General features: G+C 42.5%; 1 protein-coding gene across 15 annotated transcripts in view; it reads right to left on the bottom strand.

Annotated features, from left to right (window-relative positions):
• The window catches only part of CELF2 (CUGBP Elav-like family member 2), a 673,014-nt gene that overhangs the window by 67,959 nt on the left and 579,188 nt on the right, over positions 1 to 25,867 (bottom strand). For 14 of the 15 annotated variants that reach the window (XM_034764756.1, XM_034764676.1, XM_034764660.1 and 11 more), the window contains 2 exons: positions 18,879 to 18,927; positions 9,975 to 10,109 (listed from right to left, as the gene is read on the bottom strand). In XM_034764756.1, the coding sequence (XP_034620647.1) occupies positions 9,975 to 10,109; positions 18,879 to 18,927 (184 nt within the window). Of the gene's footprint in view, positions 1 to 9,974; positions 10,110 to 18,878; positions 18,928 to 25,867 lie in introns of those variants that run through there. The other variant, XM_034764769.1, reaches the window with a different exon arrangement.

Genomic DNA, 25,867 nt, shown 5'->3' with positions numbered 1-25,867 from the left:
TTGAGATGAATGAGTTCACAACTCTTTCTAACCATTATTTCAGGCTAAAAACAATGCTTTTATATATATCTATATCTCTATAAAAGCTTTCCTTCCGCGAAATCCAAATCTGCCATGCTTGGGAGGAGCGGTCAAATAAATACACTATTTAGGGCAGCTCTGGCCCACAGCTGTTGCACAACCCTCTTTACTCTTGAAATTAATAGGTAGTAGATGTTGAGTGAATGGTAGGAATTATTCCTTTTACATAGTGTACAATCAACCTGTAGAATTCATGGCCACAGGTGTTATTTGAGATACATACAGACAGCTTTATAACCATTAATAACATTGTAGCTATGCATGTTAAGATAAGACTAATCAAATCTCATGCTTCAAGAAGGATTTCCACATCCCCTCACCTCATCATATAAAACACCGTATAATTGCCTAAGGCAAGGAGCATGCTTCCTCTGAAGCATCAGCTATCGGACATTGCCAAAGGCAGCATGGTTGGACCTGATGAACCAATTGTCTGATCTGCAATGGCAAGTCCTATGCTCCTTAGATGGCCAAGCCCCTTGCCTCAGCAATTCTCTTACTACAAATAGGAGCAGTGGCGCTCAGTTGGGGGGTATGGGGGAAGGTAGGTGTGAGAGGAAAATATACTAACAAGAATATGAAGACACAACTTTTTGTTGCCAAGACAACATGGAAATTACTTCCCCTTAAATCACCAAGTGTGTAACAACAAAAATTATTTTGTAAATGTGGCCAACCTGTAATTCACCTTGCAATTATTTGTTATCTCTACTTTCAAAATGTCAGGGATCACTAACAGAAAAGAAAGGGGGTGAATTTCACTTATTTCTGTAAGGCTGCCTTCTAACCCGCTAGAACAGATAAACCATTGACTGGGGAAACGTTTTCCAAAGTAATTTCCTCCTATTGAGGGAATCGGAGATAAGCAGGTTGCCCTACCACAGTAGAGATTTTGGAAACACATCTATTACACTGGTCACCTCCGTTGAAAGGATATCTAAACTCATATGTTTTGCCTTTTCTCACAATTATAACAGATTTTAGAGAGAACTGGCAAACCTATCACCAATACATCTCTAATGCCTCTCCCCTCTCCTCCCCCCAAATCCCAGGAATCTCTGCTCCAGGATGATTTTCAAAAGTGCTAAGTCTTGGCCTAACCGTGCTCCCATTGAAGTCAATGATGCCCCATTTATTTAGGCCACCATTGATCTCCTTTGAAGCTGCCATCCCAGAAGCATATGCACAGTACTCCATAAGAACATCTGTATAACCTTGACAAGACTTGTGAACGACATAGGAAGCAGAACATTTTCAAACCTGATTTCACCTAAATAAACCTAGACTGTTTTTCAGAGAACCCACAACTCCCAGTGAAGTCAATGCAAGCTGTAAGGACTACAGACATCTATGAATCAGGTCACTTTTACTTATGTGGCTAAAGTGGAGTTAAGAATGGAAGTTTGAAAAAACTGGCCTGAATGGATTTAAACATTAAATAAAGAATCAAATGTATTTAAAAATATCTCAGTGGCTTTTTATCAATCTACTATTTCGTGACCTAGAAGAAAGATTTAAGAAGAAATTTTGAAAGCTAGATAAGAGACTGGGACGCTCAATTCCCATTAAATGTTGCTTTCAAAATCTCGGCCTCTGGCTATACAGGTTGTGGTCTGGTGATTGTGTTTTGCCTTTCCAAATTCCAAGTTCAACTGGATACAACATTCTTCTTCACTTCTTCTCCTAAATGATAGGGGTGTTGTGTCCAGTCGATCAGTTGCCACGTTTCTTCCCAGAGGTGAGTGTACATCAGTGACTGTTGAAGCGATCCCTGAGCGCAGCCTATTTAAATTTGTAAAGTGCTTTGGCGTCTCTGGGACGAAAGGCACTATAGAAATAGAAGACATTGTTAAAATGAAAACTTAGAAGCAATTTGGAACAGGTCTATAAAAGGAAAGGATCTATTCATGTCCAATTATTTCTGGTTGAGTTTGCACAGGGGTTTTCCGTGCCTAAGAATTCCTCTGGTTCACAAGTTAGTGTGTTTCATTAAAAGTAAAACTTGGGCAAGAGGTGTAGTGTAACCTGTACAAGGAGCCATCCTAATTAGGCAACCTTCCATCTTAAGAGACCACTCCAAAGTATCCCCAAATGTACTGAATACAATTATGCTACATATTTATTGTAAGACAAAAAATAGTTTATGGCACAGATAAGCAGCTGGAAATGGGTGACAGGGGATGGATCATTTGATGATTACCTGGTCTGTTCATTCACTCTGAAGCAGCTGGCATTGGCCACTGTCAGAAGACAGGACACTGGGCTAGATGGACCATTGGTCTGACCTAGCATGGCTGTTCTTATGTTCTTAGATGTGTGGTAGTCCCTGGGTGATTGCTTACTGGAGGGATTACTCTATGTTGTTTTCTACAGATCTGGTAGCCCGGAGCATGAGTGCAGAAAGCATGAGGAAGGATGGTACAGTGATTAGGCAGTTAGCCTAGGACTTGAGAAATGGGGTGCCACTCCTTGCCCTACCACAGACTGTCTGTTTGACTTTGGGCAAGTCACTTAGCTGCTCTGTGCCTCAGTTCCCCATCTGTAAAAACAGAACTGATAAGATTTCCCTGCCTCACAGGTGTGTTGTGAGGCTAAATATATTAAAGATTGTGAAGTGCTTTGAGATCCATGGATGAAAAGTTCTACATAAGAGCAAAGTAGTATTATTACTATCTCAGCTCATATGAAAGAAGGGTTTTGGTGAAAGATGTTGGACAGAGCCCTGGAAATTGAAGCCATCTGTTTATACATATCAGAGACACAGCAAGGTAACAGCAATGCACACTTCCCACAATGTGTTGGAATCTTGGCCTTGATTGGCTTTCTTCACCTAGAGGTCAGAAGACAGGTTCAATTTCTCATGCCCATTGTAATGTCAAAAGGAAAAAAAAAATCCTTGGGAGAAAATCCTCTGAAAATAAGAGTTCATGAAGGTGTTTCAAAGTTGGATGCCCCAAATCACTAATGACGTTGGAAAATGTAGGCCCCAGTAGTTGGAATTTACATAGAATCAAACGAGAGTTAGACCCACACTGAAGACCACTTTCTATTGGCAACCCGAGTGACCCACTTTCTAGAAATGGAAAGTTTTGTCAGTTATTGTCCTGCTTCGAGCCAATCTTTCTAGGGAAAGAATATTGAGAAGATGTAATGTGGGAAAATCTGATACTTAGCTTTGTCATGGAGTGAGTCGAGAAAGAAGCTTGGAGTCTTGGTGTCTCAGTTCTATTCCCGCTCTACCACTGACTTCCTACACAGCCTTAAGGAGATCATCTAATATGACAGTGTGTTGAAAAAGACATTCCCCCCTCATGAAATATTTTGAACTCAAAATTGTTATTTGAAATCTTTCACCGGAAAAGTTTGATTAGAATTTTCAAGTTTGATTCAAATCAAACATTTCTCTTGATTCAGTTTTTGATTTTTTTTTTTTAAATTTCAAATTTTTGTTTTTGCCCTTCTCTCTTAATTTTCCGTTTTGACATCGAATGCGACAGCATGAATAATGTCTACTTTTTTTTGGCCCCCATTCTCCACTCCCACACGCTTTTTCTAAAAATTAAATTAAATTAAATTTTAATTTATCAAAACTTCTCCAACTTTTGAAAAGTTACATGGTGGCAAAAGGACAAATGAAACTGTAACCTTGCCATAGTTTTCAACAACCTGAAAAATGGCAGAGTGGCAAACCTGTAGTATAAAGGGCTTTGAGATCCTCATATAAAAGGCACTATCAAAGCCTCCCTTCAAGAAGCTGAACATATAGTCTCGATAGTGTTGTCTCCCACCCCATGTAGACTTAGGGTATGTCTACATTGTAATTAAAAACCTGCAGCTGGCCGAGGCCAACTGACTCAGGCTCGCAGGGCTCCGGCTAAAGGGCTGTTCAATTGCTGTGTAGACATTTGGGGTCAGGCTGGACCCTGGGATCTAGGACTCTGAGGGGGAGGGTCTCAGAGCTCAGACTGCAGTCCAAGCCTGAACATTTACACCAAAACCAAACAGTACCTTAAGCCAGAGCCCAGTGAGCTCAAATCAGCTAGCATGGGCCAAGCCATAGGTGTCTATCTGCAGTGTAGACATACCCTTAGGAGTGCCAGGCTAGCCACAAACCCAGATCACTTTCAGAGGTGGCACGTTACGTTACTTCAGCCTTGCAAAACTGCTCTGAATATCAGTCAGAAAATCTCCTGCTCCAGGCACAGAAACTAGTCACCTGTTCTTTACCATAAGTCAGGGGTGGCCAACCTGTGGCTCTGGAGTCTCCATGAGGCTCTTCAGAGGCTAATGTACATCTCCTTGGATAGGCGCTGACTCCAAGGCTGGAGCTACAGATGCTAACTTTCCAGTGTGCTCTGGTGTGCTCACTGCTCAACCCCCTGCTCTGTCTCAGGTCCTGCCACCACTCCACCCCTTCCCCCAAGGCCCCTGCCCCTTCCCCCCAAGCCTGCCATGCCCTCGCTCCTCTCCCCTCCCCACCAGAGCCTCCTGCGCACTGCAAAACAGCTGATTGTGGTGGGCGGGAGGCATGGGGAGGGAGAGGGAGGTGCTGATTGGCGGGGCTGCCGGTGGGCGGGAGGTGCTGGGGGCTTGATGAGAGACTGCTGACGTATTACTGTGGCTCTTTGGCAATGTTCATTGGTAAATTCTGGCTCCTTCTCAGGCTCAGGTTGGCCACCCCTGCCATAGGTGATAATGCAAAAAATGAATAATGATATTTTGCCTTTTTATTTTTAAACAAACAAACGAACAATCCCTACTTACTGCAGATTAATGGAATTTTGCAAAGCTGAATTTCTGCCCGATCGGGGGCTGATTCCCACACCATTCCTATCTGTTCTTTAAAACAGACATTCCCTATTACCAGATTTTTAACAGTACTCTAAACGTGCACTTGCCTGACTTGCTTAATACTGTCATGTTGAAATCAGACAAACAAGACTTTAAAAGCTGTGGCAATATGCATTTAGAGACCTTATCAAATGCACATTTTAGATCTAATTGTCTTTACACATACGTAGCAGGTTCGTTCAATGCTCTTGACTCAATTGACTACAGTGTCTGTTATATAAATCTGTACTTAGCAATACATCTCTGTAAGTTGCTATATGGAGCTTCTGTGATAAGGATAAGAGGATTTTATTATTATTACTGACTAATACTACTTAGCAGCAATATAGTGATTTTGACCTACTGATCTCAAAGCACTTTACAAAGGTACAGTAGACCCTCAGAGTTATGAGCACCAGAGTTACAAACTGACCAGTCAACCGCACACCTCATTTGGAACTGGAAGTACGCAATCAGGCAGTGGCAGAGACAAAAACAAATACAGTACCATACTGTGTTAAACGTAAACTACTAAAAAATAAAGGAAAATTTTTTAAAAATTTGACACAATAAGCAAACTGTGCTTGTTTCATTTAAATTAAGGGTAAAAGCAACATTTTACTTCTGTGTAATAAAGTTTCAAAGCTGTATTAAGTCAATGTTCAGTTGTAAACTTTTGAAAGAACAACCATAAAGTTTTATTCAGAGTTGCAAACATTTCAGAGTAATGAACAACCTCCATTTCCAAGGCGATCGTAACTTTGAGGTTCTACTGTAGATGGGAAAACTGAGGCACAAAAAGAGATTAAGTGAGTCACCTGGGGTCACACAGCAAGTCAGCAGCAGAGTTGGGATTCAAACTCAGATTCTTTTGGCTACAATTTGCATGTTCCACCCACAAGCTCACAGCTGTCTGTGTTGGCAGCAGTGTTCTGGTAGACAGATCACAGGACTAGGAGCCAGGACATTGGGGGTCCTTTAAAAAGTTCCGAGATTTCTGGGAACCTTTTTCAATAAGTGATTTAAAATCTTAATCATCCCAGTCAGTTCACTTTTGCTTTGACATGACAATGGGGTGTAGTGCAGGACATCAACAATGGGAATTTTTAAAAAAGTGGTCTAAGCTGGAGGCTGAATCCCTCTACCCAGAGAACAGATACAGGAAAGGCATTAGCAAGATTCTCTATGCAGTCATATGAACCTGAGTTGTAGTGGTGAGAGAATAGGACAGTCTCCATACCCTTCAGACCTCAGGTTCACTGCTTAGACAGTCAGTTGTGTTTTCTTATTCTTAAACAGACATCCACCAGTTGGGAACTGCTCCACATCAACTCACTAACTTCACAGGGGCTGTGAAACAGCCATCAGATGGTAATGACTTTTGGCCACTATCTACTCGCTGTACCTAGGTTGCAGCCAAACCAGGTAGAGATGGAAAAAACAAACCATTTTTCAGTTGCAGGAGCCAAGATCAGTGGGAATAAAGTGACTAAATGGAGACACTAGAAAGGTCATTTAAAATATATTGCTCCATCACTGAGACTTTGCATGATGTCTTTAGGCTACTTACACATGAGTTTCAAACAGCTGGCAATACAAATTTAGAGTGGAAATGCGGACGGACCTTTACCTACAGCGGCAGAATGGGTGTGAATTTATTAGAACCATATCTACTCTTGGCTTGAAACTACACTATCAACAACCAGTTCAATCTCTCTGTCTCCTTATCTAAGCACCTATATCACACTCATCACAGAGTGTTATATTTTCCTTTACCATTGTAGACAGGGATTCTTTTCCCTGTTCAAACTGTGAGGTAGACTATAATCCTAGGTCTACCCTACAACGTTATAGTCTAACGTTGCTATACTAGCAACAAAAGTGTTGCTACTCTTCTGTGAACAGGTTCCAAAAGTTGACTGAAAGCTTTCATTCCTTACTAAGAGAAAAATAAGAGCACAAAACTGAACTGTTCTGCCTAGCACTCTAGTCAGTAGCTGTCCTTTGGAACTGAGAATTCACATCTGTTAATACTAACGATTCCTTCCCCAACACATTTTACATAGCTCCAAAGTTTGCATAAATATCAGTAAATGTGTTTTTTCATGCTCTTTATTTCTGAGGTATCATGATATGCTAATTATTAAGGCAAGCTGATTGAGAAGAAGATGAAATACTCAAGCAGAGCCTAGTGGATTGTATTTTCATTTCGCCGAGCTGTGAGGCTTGTGCACTCCCAAATGCCCATATGCTGAGACGCCGGCATTCCCACAAGTATGTGACTATTCTTCATTCAATCTTCCTTTCTTTTTGTCAGAGGATGGAGATGGATGGCAGGAGAGAGATCACTTGATCATTGCCTGTTAGGTCCACTCCCTCTGGGGCACCTGGCATTGGCCACTGTCGGTAGACAGGATACTGGGCTAGATGCACCTTTGGTCTGACCCGGTACGGCCGTTCTTACGTTCTTTATAGGAACTTCCCATCTGGAAGCAAGGTTGAGCTGTGGGCTCTTACACATGAGAAGAAAGATGGTGTGGGGAATTTAACATACTGGAAATAGTAACGTGAATGAGAATCCATTTAAATGTTGGAACTTGTTGCAGGATTTAATTGTATTAATTTTCCTTCTATTTTTAAAGAACCTGATTTTGGTTCTATGCCACGCAAGATTCCTCCCACCCAAAGCTCTCCTGCAGCACTTCAGTTCAGTTCTTCAACACGCAGCACTTTCCCAGTGCTTGGTTTTCTCTCTTGATCTGGTGGTTTTGTGATGTTGACAAACATCTGCCTGGAAACTGGGCTGTAGCATGGGTGTAGAAAGCAAGTCAAGTTTAACAGGCAGGAAACAAAAGAGCCTGGTATTATATTATTGCGAGTGACTGTCAGAATAAACTCGAATATTAGAGAGGCTATAGCTCCACTAAGCCAATACATCCCAATACCTGTTTGAGTGTGACGTGCCTGGAACACGCTCTTCCATCTCCAAAGGTGAAAGCCTTGCACATTAACCTTAAACTACCACAACATCTGCTCAACGGGCTACACTACAATACTCAATCAATTTGTAACTGGCGATAGCAATTGCCACCTATTGAGGAATAAAAATACCCCCATCCTACCCTTTCCTGTAGGTTCTCGTGATCTGGGATTATGACGGAAAATCTCTATTGAACAGGACTTGGGGAATACTTGGATACCCACTATGTGGCTTCTGCTCCTGAATTATGCAGAGGAGTCAAATAACTCTTGTAAGACTCAAAAACTTGATTCTCTAGTTTATAAGCTAGTCTAAATATTTAAATACACCTCTACCCCGATATAACGCTGTCCTTGGGAGCCAAAAAATCTTACTGCGTTATAGGTGAAACTATTATATCGAACTTGCTTTGCTCCACCAGAGTGCGCAGCCCCTCCCCACCCCCGGAGCGCTGCTTTACCGCGTTATATCCGAATTCATGTTATATCAGGTCGCGTTATATTGGGGTAGAGGTGTAGTTATCCAGCAACTCCCCACTGCAGCTTTACTTTCCTGTGGCCAAGATTTAAAAAATAAATAAAAAGAATATCTAAAGTTAGACTCCTAAGCCAGGATCATGCAGCTTCTTGATGGTCAAGCAGCTGTGGGATCAGAGTCTAAGTCCATATAATTGTAGGCCCTGATTTTCCTCGGCCAACGCTCACAAACAGAACATATGGTTTCCCATTAATCGACAGAGCATTTTTTCAGTGAGTGTTTTTTTATCCTTATTTACATGGAGATGGTACGGCCCCTGCTTTCCACCTTCACAGATGACCTACTGACACCCAGTTCCCAACCTATTCTGCTGGACTTTATATCCAGTGTGGACAAACTGCTGCTCAGAATAATTAAAAAAAAAAAAAAAAACCACACACAAGTGGCTGCACATACAGAAACCAGAGTCTAAAAGAAACAATATGCTTCAGAAGTTAAAAAAAAAAACACACACACATTTTTCTGTGTTTTGAAAATGTAATAAAATGCATAAACTGTGATTCCTATGTACTTTTTCATGGTTAGAGGGGGAAAAATATCCAAAACAGAATGATTGAGTTTTGCTTCTCCTTAATAAAATCAACAACCCCACATTTTAGGGTAGTTTTTACTCCCTGTGCCTTTAAATTATGGCAACTGATATCATGGCACTGTTCCCCTAAGGCCGACAAGCTTGCCCTGATCCTCTTCCCAATTCAATTCCATATGTCATTAGCTAGTGGGAAGGATTGTTCTGTCTGAGTAATTCCAGGTCAATACAACAAAGGCTTAATATGCAGCAGGGGTCATTGATATAGATCTGCTTTTCTTATTATATATTTTCAAGAGCCTTTTCCAGGTACAAAATGCTATATGCTGCATATCTAAAAGGGTGGAGGAGGGGGGTGATCAGTTATCAAAGTCTGCATTGTACTTAATTTCCAACACAATAAAGTAGGAGTCTGGCATGTGGTCCAGAACTCGGGTCTTTCATATGACTGCACTATGCACTGCTGTTTGGCACGCCTGCGCCGGCTCTAATTGGACATAGGGACTTGAGCTATGAAAGCTCCCTTCATGAATTCTGTCTGGGCAAAACTCTAGGCGTTAACCCCTTTATTCCAGAGGCAATACAGAGACACATTTTACATATGGTTACAAAGAATGTGGGAGTAGAGGGATACTATAGTATGGACCAGTTTGCATGGCCCTAGGTGCCATAAACCAGTCATTTGTTTTCCCTGGTACAAAATACATGTGTGGGGGGGGGAGGGATCTTTGATTTTCTGGTAGGGAAAATAGGAGATGTCAGGGTTCAATGGTACCTTTTCAATCTGACAAACAGCGTGATAACACACGTTAATATGTTGGCACTGAGACCTTTCTGACATTTGAAATAAAAGGTGATAATTTCAGTCACTGTGAAAAGTTCATGTGGGTAACTCCGTCACGTGGGACATATTACAGTGTAACCTCTCGCTGCAGACAGTGGCTACATCTACCCTGACTGTGACATATAGCTCCAATTAGCACTTAAGGAAAGAGACTTTATAGACTGCACACTCACCTCGGCTCAGCCCGTCAGGTCCCCGAAGAATTCGGCATTCTTCTATCTGGCCGAATGGAGAAAACATCACCCTGATATCATTCTCATTACACTTCTTCGAAACCATTCCTATGAACAATTTTCTGTCTTCCACAGCTAGAAGATAAAAATAATGAATGAGCAAAGGCCATTTCATCTTTTTCCTGTGATCAATGCTTCATTACCACATCAAACCAAGCTCCAGTCATGTGAGTCTGGCTCTGCGACTGAAGACAAGTCCTAAGGCAAACACTTTATATTTTCAACCCTTCCCCCTCTTCCTCCCTCTCTCTCTCTCTCTCTCTTTCTCTTTTTGTGGGTGCTATTGTCATATTAGTTGCATGAATAAGACATTTTTCATCCCCCTCCCCATCAGGATTTCTAAGAGAAGGAAGCATCCTGTGTCAGAAACTCAAGATATTTTTGCATAGATTCTAATTTGAATATGTTCCCTCTCTCCCCCCCCCCATCTCCCAAATGTATGAAAGGAAGCAAGACAGGCAGCGGGTGGCGGTGGTGATGCGGAGTGCACATAATAAAATGAGTTAATGAAAAATACTCTACAAAAACATTCTTATATGAAAAGGATCCTAGCTTTCCATTTCAACCAGCTGTAATGCATGGCACTCAGAAGCAGGTTTGTAGTGACTGCAATGTAAAGAATAATGCATTACATTTTCCTCTCTTTTCCCATAATGACCCAGTAGTCTCTCTTCAAATGGACACAATGTATGTTCCAGGGCAGCACTTCAACAAGGAGAGTGCATATTACTTTCCAAAAGCCAAATCTTTTGATTGGTAATGATGTTGAGTTTGCAAGAAATACAACAAGCACTTTGCCAAAGATATCGGTAGGTTATCTCCTTTTTACATCGTCCACGCGGCCAGCATAAAGTAGGTCGCTCTAGCTGGGTGTGTATGCTGGCTCTGAAGTTTAAAAGAAGCTCAAGTCATACACTGGTGATAAAGATGGAATAAACTGCAATAACCGAACTCCAATCTGGAAGACTTAATGCTAACTCACAATCTCCCTATATTTAAAAAAAAAAAATCTAAGAGCTTATTATATGGTACGTACAATGCTCCTTTCTTCTGCTATTGAAATGGCATGCAAATCCAATTCACTGTTAATGAGCAGACCGCCAGAATTTTGCAGGAAGCAAACACAGACAGAAAGCTTTACTCCAGAGTATCTGTGGTGCACTTATTTATTTCTATTGTGCAAATTATTTTTCTAATGAAGTATTTTCATTTCTGGGCTTATAAAAAATGAATCTTCCTCTGCACCCCGACCTACCCTGCATGTATTAGCATGTGTTTGTCAAACAGAATAAATTGCAGCTGAGAAGGAAGAAACCTGTATATTTTCATTGGATTTTACTGGTATTGACACTTTTAGTGCCCTTAACATAATTTCAGAGATAAAAGCCGAGGCTAATGTTTATTGAAGACAGAAGGGGTATTTGGAGTAATTTTTTTTTTTAACTGGGTAGTACTTCTTTACTGAATGCCTTTCTTAACCATTCTGCTATTTTACACAAGCAAGCATAGGGAAAAAGAACCCCAAAAGCTAATGGAAATGCTTTAAAAAAAAAAAAAAAAGAATTTAGATGTAAGTTGGGTCCATGATAGTGCTTGATAGGGCACAGTTGTTTTACCATTTATTACATCTATGATTACATCTATTAATCATTTGTTCATCCTTTATAAACAGAACCATAACAAAGTGTGACCCATATTTTTTATAGGTATTTGTACTATTAAGACCCATTTTACAGATGCTGAAACTGAGACACAGATAAGTCACGTGGCCTGTCTAGGGCCACATGGTGATTGAGCAGTAGAGCAGGGATCAGAACTCAAGAGTCCCTAGCTCCCAGCTCCTACAAACGACACTGCCTCAGCCAATTAAGCAACTGTACTCTAGCCCCAGAGGGTGTCCCATCTGCTCCTGCTTACAGGGAAAGGTGAAGACTATTTATCTTCAAATGGAAGATAAAAAATAAGGGACCTTAATGGATGCAGGGGATCTCTTCTTCCAGCCTACAAAGAAAGGTGGAAGATGCTACTCTGCCAAAGTCAAATGCGAAGATGTTTTTTAATTTTCCAGAAGTTGGCAGATGACAAACTCCTCACTGACCTCCTTCACTTTCACAAGTAAATCTACAAATATGCCATTTAACTAAAACGATTTTGCAGGTTTTCAGCTGGAGGGTGATTTTATAGTAAATTAAACACCCAGCTCCTGTGTACTGCACATCTTCAAAATGCACATTTCAAGGAAAATGCTCAGTGTGCAGAAGACATATTGGTAGGATGACGTGCCTCACAGCCAATGCTGTTTGGTACTGCTGATCAGTGGTAAACTTTAAGAAATTTGTAATTTTATCTTGGCTAAATGCCTAACCACACAGAATGTTTAAAGGAGCACTGCCAAGATAAAAACTGCATAGGTGCCTTACCTCTGTTGTAAGGCATGATGTCAATTTAAAACAATATAATATATTTTCATGCAGAGAAAGGCATGATCTATTCCTATCAGCATAGGATGGGAGCCACAAATTCCTGGGTTCTTACACTGATTATCTCTATGTTCTTGGGCAAGTTACTTAACCTCTCTGCTTCGGTCTTTCCATTATAAACAAGAAGTGTTGTGGGGATTGATAGTTAAAGTGCTGTGAGGATTACAGGTCAAATACACCCAAACAATTTGGCAGGGGAGTGGGGGTCTCTACAGTAAAATGGAGGCAGCTCACAGATTTTGTCCATGTGGCTGGCAGTTTCACACTTTAACCAAGGGTTGCCAACTTTCTATTGGCACAAAACCAAACACCCTATCCCTGCCCCTTTCCCCGAGGCCCTGCCCCTGCTCTCTATATTCCCCCTCCCTCAGTGGCTTGCTCTCCCCCACCCTCACTCATTTTCACTGGGCTGGGGCAGGGGGTTGGGTTGTGGGAGGGGGTGAGGGCTCCAGCTGGGGATGAGGGGTTGGAGTGCAGGAGGGAGCTCCAGGCTGGGGAGTGGGGCTGAGAGACTCTGAATGTGGGAGAGGGCTGAAAATTGAGGCAGTGGGGAATGGGGTGTGGGAAGGGTGAGGACTCTGGGCTGGAGGTGCTGGCTCTGGGGTGAGGCCGGGGATGAGGAGTTTGGGGTGCAGGAGTGGGGCTGAAGGATTCGGAGTACAGGAGGGGGCTGGGGTGCAGGAGGGGTAAGAGCTCTGGGGTGGGCCTGGGGATGAGGGGTTTGGGTTCAGGAGGGGGCTCCAGGTTTGGGGGGGGGGGCTCAGGGCTGGGGTACGGGGTTGGGGCGTGGGCTTACCTCAGGTGACTCCCGGTCAGCAATGCTAAGGCAGGCTGCCTGCCTGTCCTGGCTCCATGCTGCGCCCCGGAAGCGGCCAGCAGGTCCGTTTTTTAAGCAGGGCACCAGGGGCAGGAGGCTACACGGCGCGTGCGCCTCTCGCCCGCAGGCACCCCCCTGCCAGCTCGGAGACGGTGTTTGGGGCAGGGGCAGCATGTGGAGCCCGGTGGCCCCTCCACCTAGGAGCCAGACCTGCTGGCCGTTTCCAAGATGCAGCGCAGTGCCCCAGGACAGCCACAGCACTGCTGATCAGGCAATTTAACGGCCTTGTCGGCGGTGCTGCCAGAGTCCCTTTTCGACTGGGTGTTCCAGTCGAAAACCGGACACCTAGTCATCCCACTTTAACCATTAGAGGTTGCTGTGCCACATATGTTACAGGTCAGCATGTGCTCAGAGTTGAGCAGAGCCCCAGAAATGGTGCACACAGCAGGCAGGGCCGTAACGGGGAGGGAGGGGGGAGGGACAAGTGAGGCAGCCGCCCAGGGCATAAAGCCCCAGGAGAGGAGAAATAACTAAAAAAAACCCCCCAAAAACGGTAGGGGGTGCAAATATGTTTGCTCACCCCAGGTGCTAAAATGTCTAGTTGCAGCACTGACCATGGGACCAGGCCTCCTTCCTCTGATCTTGACAGCAGTGGCCTCACCTCCCACCACAGTGCAGGAAAGTGGAGAGTTAATGGAGAGAAGACCCCAGAGGAAGCCCCATCCCATGCAGGTTAGAGACGAGAGCTAGCTGTTGGAGCCTGGCCTGGGGGTTGGGGGATGTTGGAATCTCAAAGCACTGTACAAAAGAGGTCAGCATCGTTATCCCCGTTTTATAGATGGGAAAACTGAGGCATGGGGAGGGGAAGTGATTTGTCCAAGGTCACCCAGCAAACCAGTGGCAGAGCCAGCAATGGAACCCAGGTCTCCTGAGGCTGAGTCCAGTGCCCTACCCTCTAGAGAACACTGTCTCCCATTTCTCAGATCTTATTTTCACCCTGTAATTGCCACCTACAGACATTTGGGGTGGACAGGAGCAGTTCAAAATTCAGAAAACAGATCAAAAAGCACGATTTATTTATTTATTTAAATCACTTTTTGCGGGGAGGAATTCGTCCTGGTGCATGGATTTTGGACTCAATACTGCTGTCCGGCTGCTTTGCACTATTTTGGCAATGTAAAGCAGACGCAAGCTGATGTATAACCTGCTAGTTAACAAATGTACGGATGCTTTGCATTGCCGGAGCAGGACAAAGCAGCTAGAGTGTACCACTGAATCAAGCTCTGTAAATGTAGATTGGACCCAATCCTGAAGCTCTGTCTGCCTGGGTGGAGCCCTTGAGGAGTCCCACTGAAGTCGCTGCATTGCAGTAGAAAGGCATTAGTGTCTGATTTTTACACTTCACTCGGTTTGCTTGGACAGTGAAAATTGACTAATCTATTTTTCACTTCTCTATTCCCAGTCCATCATTTCAGTTATGGATTCTCATATGTTAAAACCAAGGGGCTGTGTTTGGGATCACAGCACTACAGGAGAATGTTTAAACAATTAAATAATGAAACAATGCTATTAAGGTTTGCTAAACTTCTCTCTTTCTTCCCAGAAGCTAAAATTCTATCGTGAAAATACATGGCAGTGTCCCCTTAAGTGACTGAAGCTATCATATTTAAATACGTCTAGAACACTATTTCCTTCTCAGAATAAGTTGTCCTCTCCTTTAAGCCAATCAAGTAACGGTTAATTATTTAAGTACAAATGTTTTTTCCCCCCTCGAGGGAAGGAAAAAAGATTTTTTATCCTTATTTGTAAGCTGGCGAAACACCCTAGTGTAAAATCTGTCAAAGTCACACCTGGATCTGGAACTGCCTGAATTAATTAACAACTTTTCTATGTGTTAGTGGTGACATATGGCATTTAATTACTGCTTCCAAATCTGCAAGTTTCTCCACTTAGGATTTCAAAACCATTTCTTCACCCTTTCCGTGAATCAGAAAGGAAGTCCAGGATAATGCAATGGAGATTTTTTCTTGGTTTTCCCGAAATCTTGGCATTTTATAAAAACGGGCATATGCTGTCCTCGGGATATCTGTCCTGAGGTCCATCATTAATGAGAGAGGACAGTATGTACAGATGTACAGGAGGACAGACTAGAAGATATAATGGTCTCTTCTGGCCTCAAACTCTATGCATTTATGAGCACCGTATACGGCATACTTTTTGAAGGAAGAACTTTTAGGGAGGGTAAGTTTATCAGCTAATTATTTTAAGTATCCTCCAGTGAAAGAAATTCATTAGCACTAAGGATGCTGCTCCATTTGATCTAGCTGCAGAAGGCCCCGGGTACCATGAACCGGATTATATTTTGCTGCATCTGAAGGCCAGTGCACTGTCATGCTCTGCAGAGGTCCACCTTCACCCTTCATACAGAGGGATGGAGAGCAAGTCTGGAGGCTGCTACCCATATTCACCAGCCATTCCACCCTGCATAGGGGGACACAAAGTCTGAGAATGCCCTCAGACTGTAGAAGTGGCGAGGTGCTGCTCCACTGCTATTCCATAACCAGGCATGTGCAGGAGAGGTCTGTACCACATCACTCCTATAGAGGTCCGTGACTCAAGCTTGGCTTCTGGAGGTTGATATGAGGATAAGTCAGCAGAGGATTGGCTCCTAAGTGACACATAAAGCACAAGGGGGTCATGGTTCAGGGCCACTTCATGCAAGTGCCCACAAGTCTGGTCGCTCATCCAAACCCTCTTGCATCTGGAAGTCTCACAAGAAGCATGTATGAGATTTACTGTGCTTTCTGCTTCCAATTGGGGCAGAAATTCCCTTCCAATAATATTTTGGCACTGCAAGTCAAGCCCTGGAATTCAAAAGCGAGCAATTTTTTTTGTTTTTGTTTAAAAAGACACTAAACAGAACATTGCAAAACCTTCACACAAATTTTAGTTTTGAGTCCAGAACTGGGCAAACCGTTGTCAAACCAGATCATCCAGCTTAATAGGATTTTCAGCATTGTCACTCAGCAGATACTGAGTCTTAGAAATCCTGTAAAATTACCAAGAGAACTTCAGAGCTCATATCAAGCTTCATCGGGTCTCATCAGCCCTACAGAGAGGTTGGTAAACTCAAGAAAACTGCAGTCTGCACTTGCTATAGTTCTCTTATGTCTATGAGCTACTTGGAACTTTTGGTCAACAGGCGTCTTCAAGCTCTTTGAACTTTTAGAGGTTCTAGTTACCAATAAAGCCTGGTGGGACCATTCAGTTCTGATGCATCGCTTCCCATGGTGAGAGAACAAAGGGTTTCAAGAACTCCCCACAAATGCTCAAACACTACCCATCACAAAGACCAACCATCTTGGTTAGCTCTTTATCTCTTCCCCAGACCTCTCTCTCCTCCTCCGGAGCCCTTTTCACCCTGCGTCCCCTGCTGATGGCATACTATTTCCTTCCAGTGTGCCATTGGCACAGACACAGCCCTTCTTCAGCTGGTGGCACAGGGGCAGCTGGAAAACAGATACCAGCTGTTCCTCTGCATTGCACCACTCTGCTTCCCGTAGCTACCAAACCTCTAGCTCACCGCCCACACCCTGGCTCTGATCCCACTTCCTGTATCTCTAAGGTGCTACGCTACATTCATCACCGTAGCAGTAGCTTTTCTCTCCAGCGTCAAACAGCAAAGAGTTCTCAACATTCTAAGTGTGCATATGAAAATTAGACATCGTTTGCTTTTCTTCAGAAGATTAATCTAAAGGAGGCCATTCCACCTGGTTACTTTCCTTTGGTCAGTTGGGACTTCTGTGCCTTCTCCCAAAATCTGGAAAACTTTTGGAGGAAAAAAAAAGGGAACTTAACTGTATTTAGTGCTGGTGAAAGGTTCTGGAGAATGCCTTGGAGAGCAAGGCACTTATGCATGGTACCGGTTCAGGCATTGCAAAATTCCCTACAGTGTTTCGCCAACGTGCTTGAGTCTTGTTCTGGGAGGACATGGTCTAGGGATGAGGGGGTAGTTCATTTTTGGTCAATTCTCTATTGCACTTCTATTCCGTCCATGAGATTTTAGAGTGAAATTTACCCTATGTAGAAGGGCCCATATAAGGCTTACGTTGGACTTAATTAGTTCATAGGGTTTTATGCAGTACCCTTGCAGAGGAGAAAAAAAACGGCCATTGAAAACATGATAAATACTTGGGGTGGAAACCTGGTCCCTGTGAAGTCAGTGACAAAACTCCCAGTGACTTCAATGGGGCTAGGATTTCACCCAGTCTGCATACTTAGATTACTTGGCCTTTCTGTTGAGCATCCAAACAAGGGTGACGACTTCGTGTTAGTGGTGAGTGCTTTTTTGGTTGATGTTATGTGAGCACCTCTCCAATAGAAGAGCAAGTTTCCCCATTTCCATTACCATAGGGGCCAGCCCAGTTCCGCTGTGCACCTGGCCAGTTTTTAAAGCCGCCCGCAACGTGGAAAGGAGCACAGTACAAAGTTTTAAGTTCCTTCTAAACTTTAGTCTGTGGAGAAGGCTAAAAATGGGATGCAGTACAATTAGCAAAACCTTGCGGAGAGATTTAGAGCCCAATCATCATTTACATTTGCAGATATGTAGATCTCTAAGTGCATGGCTTCTGCCCTGATTACTAATTAATGAGGTGCAGAGATGCCTGTTGGAAGGCACCGGCTCTGATTATGTCAGCCTTATGGGGAAAAGAAGCTCTTGCAGTCTAAGAAGGAAGGTGATTTCTTTAACATATATTTTAGTAAATTATAGGAATGAATCAAGGGGGAAAAGATGTATAGATTTTTTTTTTTAAACAAAAACACACACAGGCAGCCCTACCATCAGATAGTCTAATGCCTGGAATATGCAGATCTGATGTATTTTATAGAATTAGCACACTGTATATTTTGCACATCATATATATTCCTTAAGTCAATAAGCTATATTTTGAATAGATATTATTGTCATAATATTTATTTGAGAGAGGTCTAGACTACCCTACCTAAAACAAAAGTCAATATGGGTCTCATAATTAAGAGCAAAACATCCAGTTTGATCCTAAATTGATCCTAGAGTCAGAGAAGCATCCTTATTCAGGAAGGGTGTTTAGACACATGCTTAACTTGAAGAATATCCCTAAATCCAATTCAGACAGTGCTTAAATACTTTCCTGAATATGGGAATTTCTCTTTCCACTCCCATATTATTTTAATCTCAGATTGTTATTAGCATCAGGTGTTACTGATTGCTAAGAAACTCCACAACTACTGTCAGCAGGATGCCAACAAAAGACAAACACAACAAAACCATGACACAGAGAATGTATAAGGAAGAGAGGAAAGAACACTTCCTCCCTTCTTTAAACTGAAGATAAACGGGAGTTCAAAACAGGTCAACATTTTTCCAGACCTCTCCGCTATAGGGATACTTCCTTAAAGGGTTTTCACTATTTTAAGAGAAAAGCATAAGCTATACCTTGCATTTGTTTTTTAAATGAAAACACACACACACACACACATTAAGTAGGAAATAGGATAATCACTTACCATTGGACTTTTCACTATCTGCAGGTTTCATCTGAATAGGATGATGCATCTAAAAATATAAATAAAAAGACAGTAAAGCAGGTTAGACAGTCACAAAGTCAAGCATTTTACTTTTATTGGCACTGCTGACTTTAGTTGCTCAGGGGGCTAAAACGATACACAATCAATATTAAACAGGCTGGCAAGTCAGAAAGATATAAATTTCAAATGATACCTTAATATTGGCTTTTAAATGAAAGTAAAATGTTAAAAGAGTATTTTATAACCAGCTAGTTTAAACCTCCACAATTTATTGGGCCCATAGGACTCATATAAACTTTAATTTGTTGTATTTAGTTTCAGAAGACCTCTCAAGTTACAGCCCTGGCTGGTTTATGGCATGCGTGATTTCTGTTTTACCAGCGTATAACTTTTCTTTTCTTGAGTTTGTTAACAACTAGCAGAACAGAGAAAAAATTCTAAAGTAATCTAAGAACTGCCAGGCAGCAACTGAAACCTACAGGTCTTGATTTGTTTGGTTTAACAAATGAACTTTGGTTCGTGATTAAGGAGTGTGTGACAACAACTCATCCAATACCAAAGGGGAAAAGATCTGTGATTCCCATAGCTGTTGCTTGCTTAGTGACTGGCCTTCTCTTCAAAACATTTTAATCACTCATTCACCAAGCTGCCCTTAGGATGTGGCTACAATCCTGGTCTCATCAAAACTCCTAATGCACTTTTCTTTTTCAACCTGCTTCTAAACAATAAGCAAACTCCCATGTGTAGCCTTATATAGCAATTAACGCACTGTGTTGTACCCAAGGGCAATCTACAATCTCGCATTTGGAATGGCAGACTTTGCCTTTCAGAATGGGGCGCTGCCCCAGGTCACTCCCCTGCAGCTACAAGACTTTTGATCCGAAAACACATTACAAAACAGAGCCTTTTCTTTTTGTTTTTTTACACCTTCCCCCAAATCTCCACCATGCACTCTTTCTTAGCACAGTGCAAGCACATGACAGCTGTTCAGATGATCTCTCTGATGAGCTTCCAGAGCAATTTCAGTGTACAAATTCCCATTGCACCTTAGTGGTCATTTCTTATTGCTGCTCTCAAAGCCTTAAGCACTGATCCTGAAAATTGTTCTGTGGGGAAAGACACCTGAGGTTGCCTAGAGATCTACTGACTTCAGTGGGGCTCTGCACATGTGCTGGGACCTTAAGATGCAGAGCCCATTGCAGGATTGGGGCCATAGACCTTTCTCCAATAATTCCTCCACATTTCACACAGGCATGTTGAATGGTCTGTACTATTATTGCACTCCATGAACGCAACAGGGTTTGCGCTGCCTGAAACCGTCAACTGCTATTCCAGCTTTATTTTAAAAAGATGCCAAATATGGAATTGGAAAAAAAAAAAAAATCAACAATTAAGCAGAAGATGGGAACCACACAATCATGTCAAATGTGTTTATAGCCAGAGAGGAAGAGAAAATGAGTAGCATGTGTGGTTTTTGGTAATGGTATTTAGTTTTCGATGCTGTACTTGCTGGATTCCTTGGCAAGTAGAGAACATTCCTGTGAATCTTCCATAGAATCTACTCAAAGTTCAGAATGTCCCACAAATCAATACACTCCTTACACTGCTTGCAAAACCTCTTCTGTTTCATTCTCTACAGTGTCTTAAGGAACAAGCAGAGCCATATGGTGCACGTAGTCACTGGGATGTGTAAAATACTTTATTTTAACAATCCCGTTTTCTTTGATCCATTTATTTCCCAACCGGACTCTAACAGCCCCGTGCCTGTCTGCCATCTTTCTGATTTTCATCTAATATCTAGGGAAGGGGAATGTCTTATGCTTTGTTTCCTTTACCTGATGTTTAATTGTTATCTTGACATCAGCAATATTAAGGGAGATTTAGGTTAGATATTATGAAAAACTTTCTAACTACAAGGATAGTGAAGCCCTGGAACAGGTTACCTGGGGAGGCTGTGGAAACCCCTTGGAACTTTTTAAGAACAAGTTTGACAAACATCTGTCAGGGATGGTCAAAGTATACTTAATCCTGCCTCAATGTGGGGTGGGTCGTGGTGAAAGAGGTGGACTAGGTGACCTTGTGAGGCCCCTTTCATTCCTACGGTTCTATGTGCACTGCAGGGGAATTGAAGTTCATGGGAAAGTGGGAAAGTGCATCGCCCCCATCAAGGGAAAAAAATCAAACAAGAAAAAAGTGGCATAACTCGCTAAAATGAGCCCATTATCTGCATTGCCTCTTTGCTAAGCATTTGAAAGATGAAGTCATCAATGAGCGAAAGGAATTGTTTAGGGTGATGTAAGAGGGTGTAACTAGGAGCAATGAGCAAAGGAAAATTTAGGCTGACTGTTCCAGATATATTGTTTGACATTAAGGTCTGTAATGTAGAACAGTCTCCTGAGGGAAGTGCTGGAATTAGCATTGCTTGGGTTATGTCAGATTGACAAAGCCCTGGAAAACATGAAGTCATGAAAAACCAACCCAACCCACCTATTACACTAGATGGGGAATCAAACTATCTTCCTGTCTTTATACAGCACTTAACACTACAGCATCTAAGCAGATAGATTTAGACCAGAGCTGGTTCCATCTGTAATTTCTACAAGTTGATGGTTCTAAAGTGAAGCATCTTTTTAGTTCCATCCTAGAGAGGTTAGACATAGAGGTCAATTGTGGATCAAGCTCATAAGGAAAGTGTTCTTTGTAGCGGTTACCATCAAAAAGCCATAATCGTTTGGCACTTTATCACCCAAAGTAATGTTTTTTCAGGGAGCCCAGAACTATGAGTGGCCTTCTTACCCCTCTGCCTTAGCAACAGAGAGACTTGCTGGAGCTAAACTAAGGGTTTGTCTTCACTATCGGGGTAAGCCGACCCAAGTTACGCTACTACAGCTACGTGAATAACGTACCTGGAGTCGCCATAGCTTAGGTCGACTTACCGTGGTGTCTCCATTGCGTTGTGTCGACGGGAGATGCTCTGTGGTCGACTTATCTTATTCTTCTCAGAGAGGTGGAGTACCAGGGTCGACCGGAGAGCGCTCTGCCATCGATTTAGCGGGTCTTCACTAGACCCGCTAAATCGACATCCACTGCATCAATTGCAGCCGGTAGTGAAGACAAGCTGTGAGGGACAGCTCCCTGTCACCCCAGTCTGTTAGCCAACCATACAATTTCCTCTAAAGCTCTGCCAGCTTTTACTATGCCTTGCAGATAACACTTGACGCAACTTAGTTTCCAAACATCCTGGAAATGGGTTCTTCACCAATATCCAGCCCGTTACTAGACACTCTCAGAAATTACCAAGTCTGCGGTCTCAAGAGCGAGAGTTATGCACACCATCCTGCTAGCTGACTGAGGAGTCACACTTTTGTATTAATACACTGAGAAGAACTTATAGTAAAACCAAGAATAAGTTTATGAATAGAGCAGAGAGATACTAAACAAAGAGAATAGAAACAGATATGGTTACAAATAAAACAAAATATATAAGTTCTAGTCTGGTAGAAGTAGGTTAACTCTAGCAAATTAATCTTCTCTGAAGCAGCCTTTTCCCTAAAACCTTTTCTGTAGAGCTTGCTGGTATTCGGTCTGGAGAAGAACTCTGTGTGGCTCAAAAGCTTGTCTCTTTTACCAACAGAAGCTTGTCCAATAAAAGATAGTACCTCACCCACCTTGTAACTTTCATCATGGATTAAATACCACTGATTTGCTATTAGGCCACTAGTTTGTCCTTTTTGCAAAAATAATTAACAGTGCTATTCATGACTCAGTTGTGACTGTGGTTTGCACTTAACTTCAAAATTTCTCAATCAAAACGGTGGGCCCAATTCTCTCCTCACCAAGCTGTAAATCAGGAGTAACTCCATTGTACTCAATAAAGTTACATTAGGGCCAACTAGCATGAGATCAGAATCAGGCCCCGTGAGCATAACGGGCAGACTATCCACGGTAAGGTGGGTACAAAACACAAAAACAGGGCATCTGGAAAAAAAAAAAAGGGTGGTAAAAAACATTACCCTGTTAGTTTCCTTACATGAGCGGGCTCATGTTGAAGCTTGTTTAACCCTGGCCATCACCAATTGATAAGTTAGCAACCTTTAACACTAGATTCAATAAAACATGCCATTTATAACTTGAAATGGGTTTTACAGAGTCACTGGTTCGCATCTCATTATTAAACTCATTGCTGACCTCTAGAGACAGCTGCCGTGACAATACATATTATAAGCTCTCTACCCATAAAATATTTAAAAGTGTGTGAGTGTGGAGGGGGGAGATTGAATCTGGAAGAGGTGTGCAGTGAATAAGAAAATTAAAGGGGGCAGAGACGAGGGCTAAATAGGTACTTTCCGTTCCCTCTACAATGAGCAAAAGGGAAAATAATCGGAGCATTTTATATCTTGCTTGTATAACTGTAGGCTATAAAGTAATAAAATAGCTGCGCTTTCCCAGGTCCTCCAAAAGATTACAGATGATATAAACCTGTTTCAAATTAGATGCCACCCACTAGAATCATGTCATCTACTGAAATGAAGGATTTCATGTCTTATCAGAAAGCAGTTATTGTAGATATACATCAGAAAGTCATACACTTATGTATCTCCAGGTGAGTGATTTCTCAATATGTCATGCTTTCATAACTAAAAACAGTGGAGACGTTTTTCTGTGGCTTGAAGGAAGCATTGCTTATAAAAGTGCAGTATTTATGAGAATGATTTTGCAGTTAATAAATAGGGAAGAAATAAAGTAACGCAGGTAAAAAAATTTGCACATCAATGACACCCTGAATGCAGCTCAGATTCCACGGTAAAAGGAAACAACTGGTATTTTCTATCAGCAAGGTTGACTGTAGAACAACCTCCCAAGAGATCTGGTAGAAGCCCCATGTCTCGAGCTCTTTGAAACCAGACGGGAGAATATACTGTAATAGAGAATTAGCCTGCATCGTCAAGGTTTTCTGTAGCTCCACTGATGTGCATGATGCTGTACAGACAACAACAATACCTAGCTCTTATGTAGTGCTTTACAGAGGAAGTAAGCATCCTTATCCCTATTTTTCAGATGAGGAAACTGAGGCACGGAGCGGTGAAGTGACTTGCCCAATGTCCGCCAGCAGCAGAGCCAGAAATAGAACCCAAGTCTCCTGAGTCCCCGTTCTGTATGCTACCCACTAAACCACACAAGATTGCAGTGCAAGGTAGCGTAAAAACTAGGACCCCAATCTGACAAACAGATTCTAATGTGGGTCCACATGGGAATTGGACCAACTGCTTGCAAGACGTGCAATCCCACTTAAGTCGATAGGAATTTTACTGTTGGCTTTTCTGGGAGCAGGAGCAGACCCCAAGTCCTGGCCTAGAAGTTAAAGATGACTAATTAGGTGTTTGTCATTGTTTTTTCTGAGCGGGTACAATCATATATAAATACAACTGTGCTGGAAAAACACTCTCAGCGGTAGAGATCCTGTCTCGCTTTCAAGCCTCAAAGTCATCTTTTCAACAGTAATAACTCTACCTATTTACATTCTTGTCAAAACCATGTGACATCTGTAAGGGGGAAAAATAAGCAAGGTAAGAGTCTATTTCTGGCAAAAATTTTGCAAGGAAATTAGATTAACCTGGGTGGAATTCTATCTGGGAATTTGGAGTCTGTCGTGGTGATTAAGTCATCATTTCTGTCAGACTACTCTAATCGGCTGTCAAATACCATTCCACAGCCCCATCTGTAACTTGGCTTCCTAGTTATTCCGTGTATGTTACCTTCTGTATACAAAACAAATACCAAACAAGGAGGTGTGCACAGTTTAGCATTTAGAAGAGTCATTAGCTGTGATTATTGTTGTGTGTTTTCACATCGCACAACAACATAAGCTTACAGCTTGTTTTATTTATTCAAAGAATATTAAAAAACAGGTGTAGTCAAACATGGAGTGCTAAAGGTGAATTGGAGAGAATTCTCAGCAGACATTGGTATGCATTCTGTATCTGCCACGCTAGCAGCAGTTGCTTAACCCTTTCTTCAATATTAGCACAGCTAGGGTGGGATATTATAAAATCACTGGGGATTTGGACACTTAATTCCCATTAACTTTGATGGGAATTGTGTATCCAAACCTTTAAAGCAGCCTAGTCCCTTAATCTCAGCCTTAATGTCGACATATACTACTGTCCCAGTGCCTAATAAATCCACCTGTCCTGCGGAACGGAGGTTTTTTGAATGTGGTGTGTTTGTTTTAAAGAGGAGCCCAGTATCAGCCAATGGCATTCACCCCGAAAGCATGATTGTCCCTTCAGTGCTGGAAAAAGGGCTGCTGGGCCTCATTTGCGGAGGTGTGGAACTCGCTCAGTGGAATTTCTGTGAATTTCCATGCTTGATGATGGGGATCACCCACTTTCCAACCTGTCCTTATTGTTTCTGATTCAGAAGAAAACCACAAACCAAGCAGTCCCGTGTGTCCATGTTGATCATCTTTTGGCTTCAACCAGTTCAACACTTTGGTCGCTCACTGGCCCCCTACAATTCTGGGTGAAGGGAGGAGTTTCCTTCAGAGTTCAGCACAGTGTGACTCCAAGCAAGGGGCTTAGAAGAGCTCAGCATGCTGAGAGTGCCCCTCTATCTCTGTGGCTCTTAATATTGCTCACTCTCCAGCCCTTAATCCTTCCAAAATCCCTAACCCATCAATACCACTCATTTCTCTGGAGCTCTTAATCCCATTCTTCCAATTTCATGGTCTCTACTGTTACCTCTTCGCCTCTTGGCTCATCTGTCCCCCCTTCCCCACTGCTGTTTGTGTTTTACTATGCCCTCTCTTGGCTCACCTCTCACATCTCCTTCTTCTGCAGATCACCTCTCAAGAAAATATGATGCAGCTCTTTGGACGATTAGGCCAAATGTTCTGGAGAAGCTTCAGAGAACTCCCCTAGGAGTTTACCAGAGTCACTATGTAAGCGGTTTCAGGGATGAAGAGGAGT

The sequence above is a fragment of the Trachemys scripta genome, chromosome 1, assembly GCF_013100865.1.
Source record: "Trachemys scripta elegans isolate TJP31775 chromosome 1, CAS_Tse_1.0, whole genome shotgun sequence".
NCBI lineage: Eukaryota > Metazoa > Chordata > Testudines > Emydidae > Trachemys > Trachemys scripta.
Note: the sequence above shows the minus strand (reverse complement) of the source record. Positions and strands in the feature narration are given on the sequence as shown.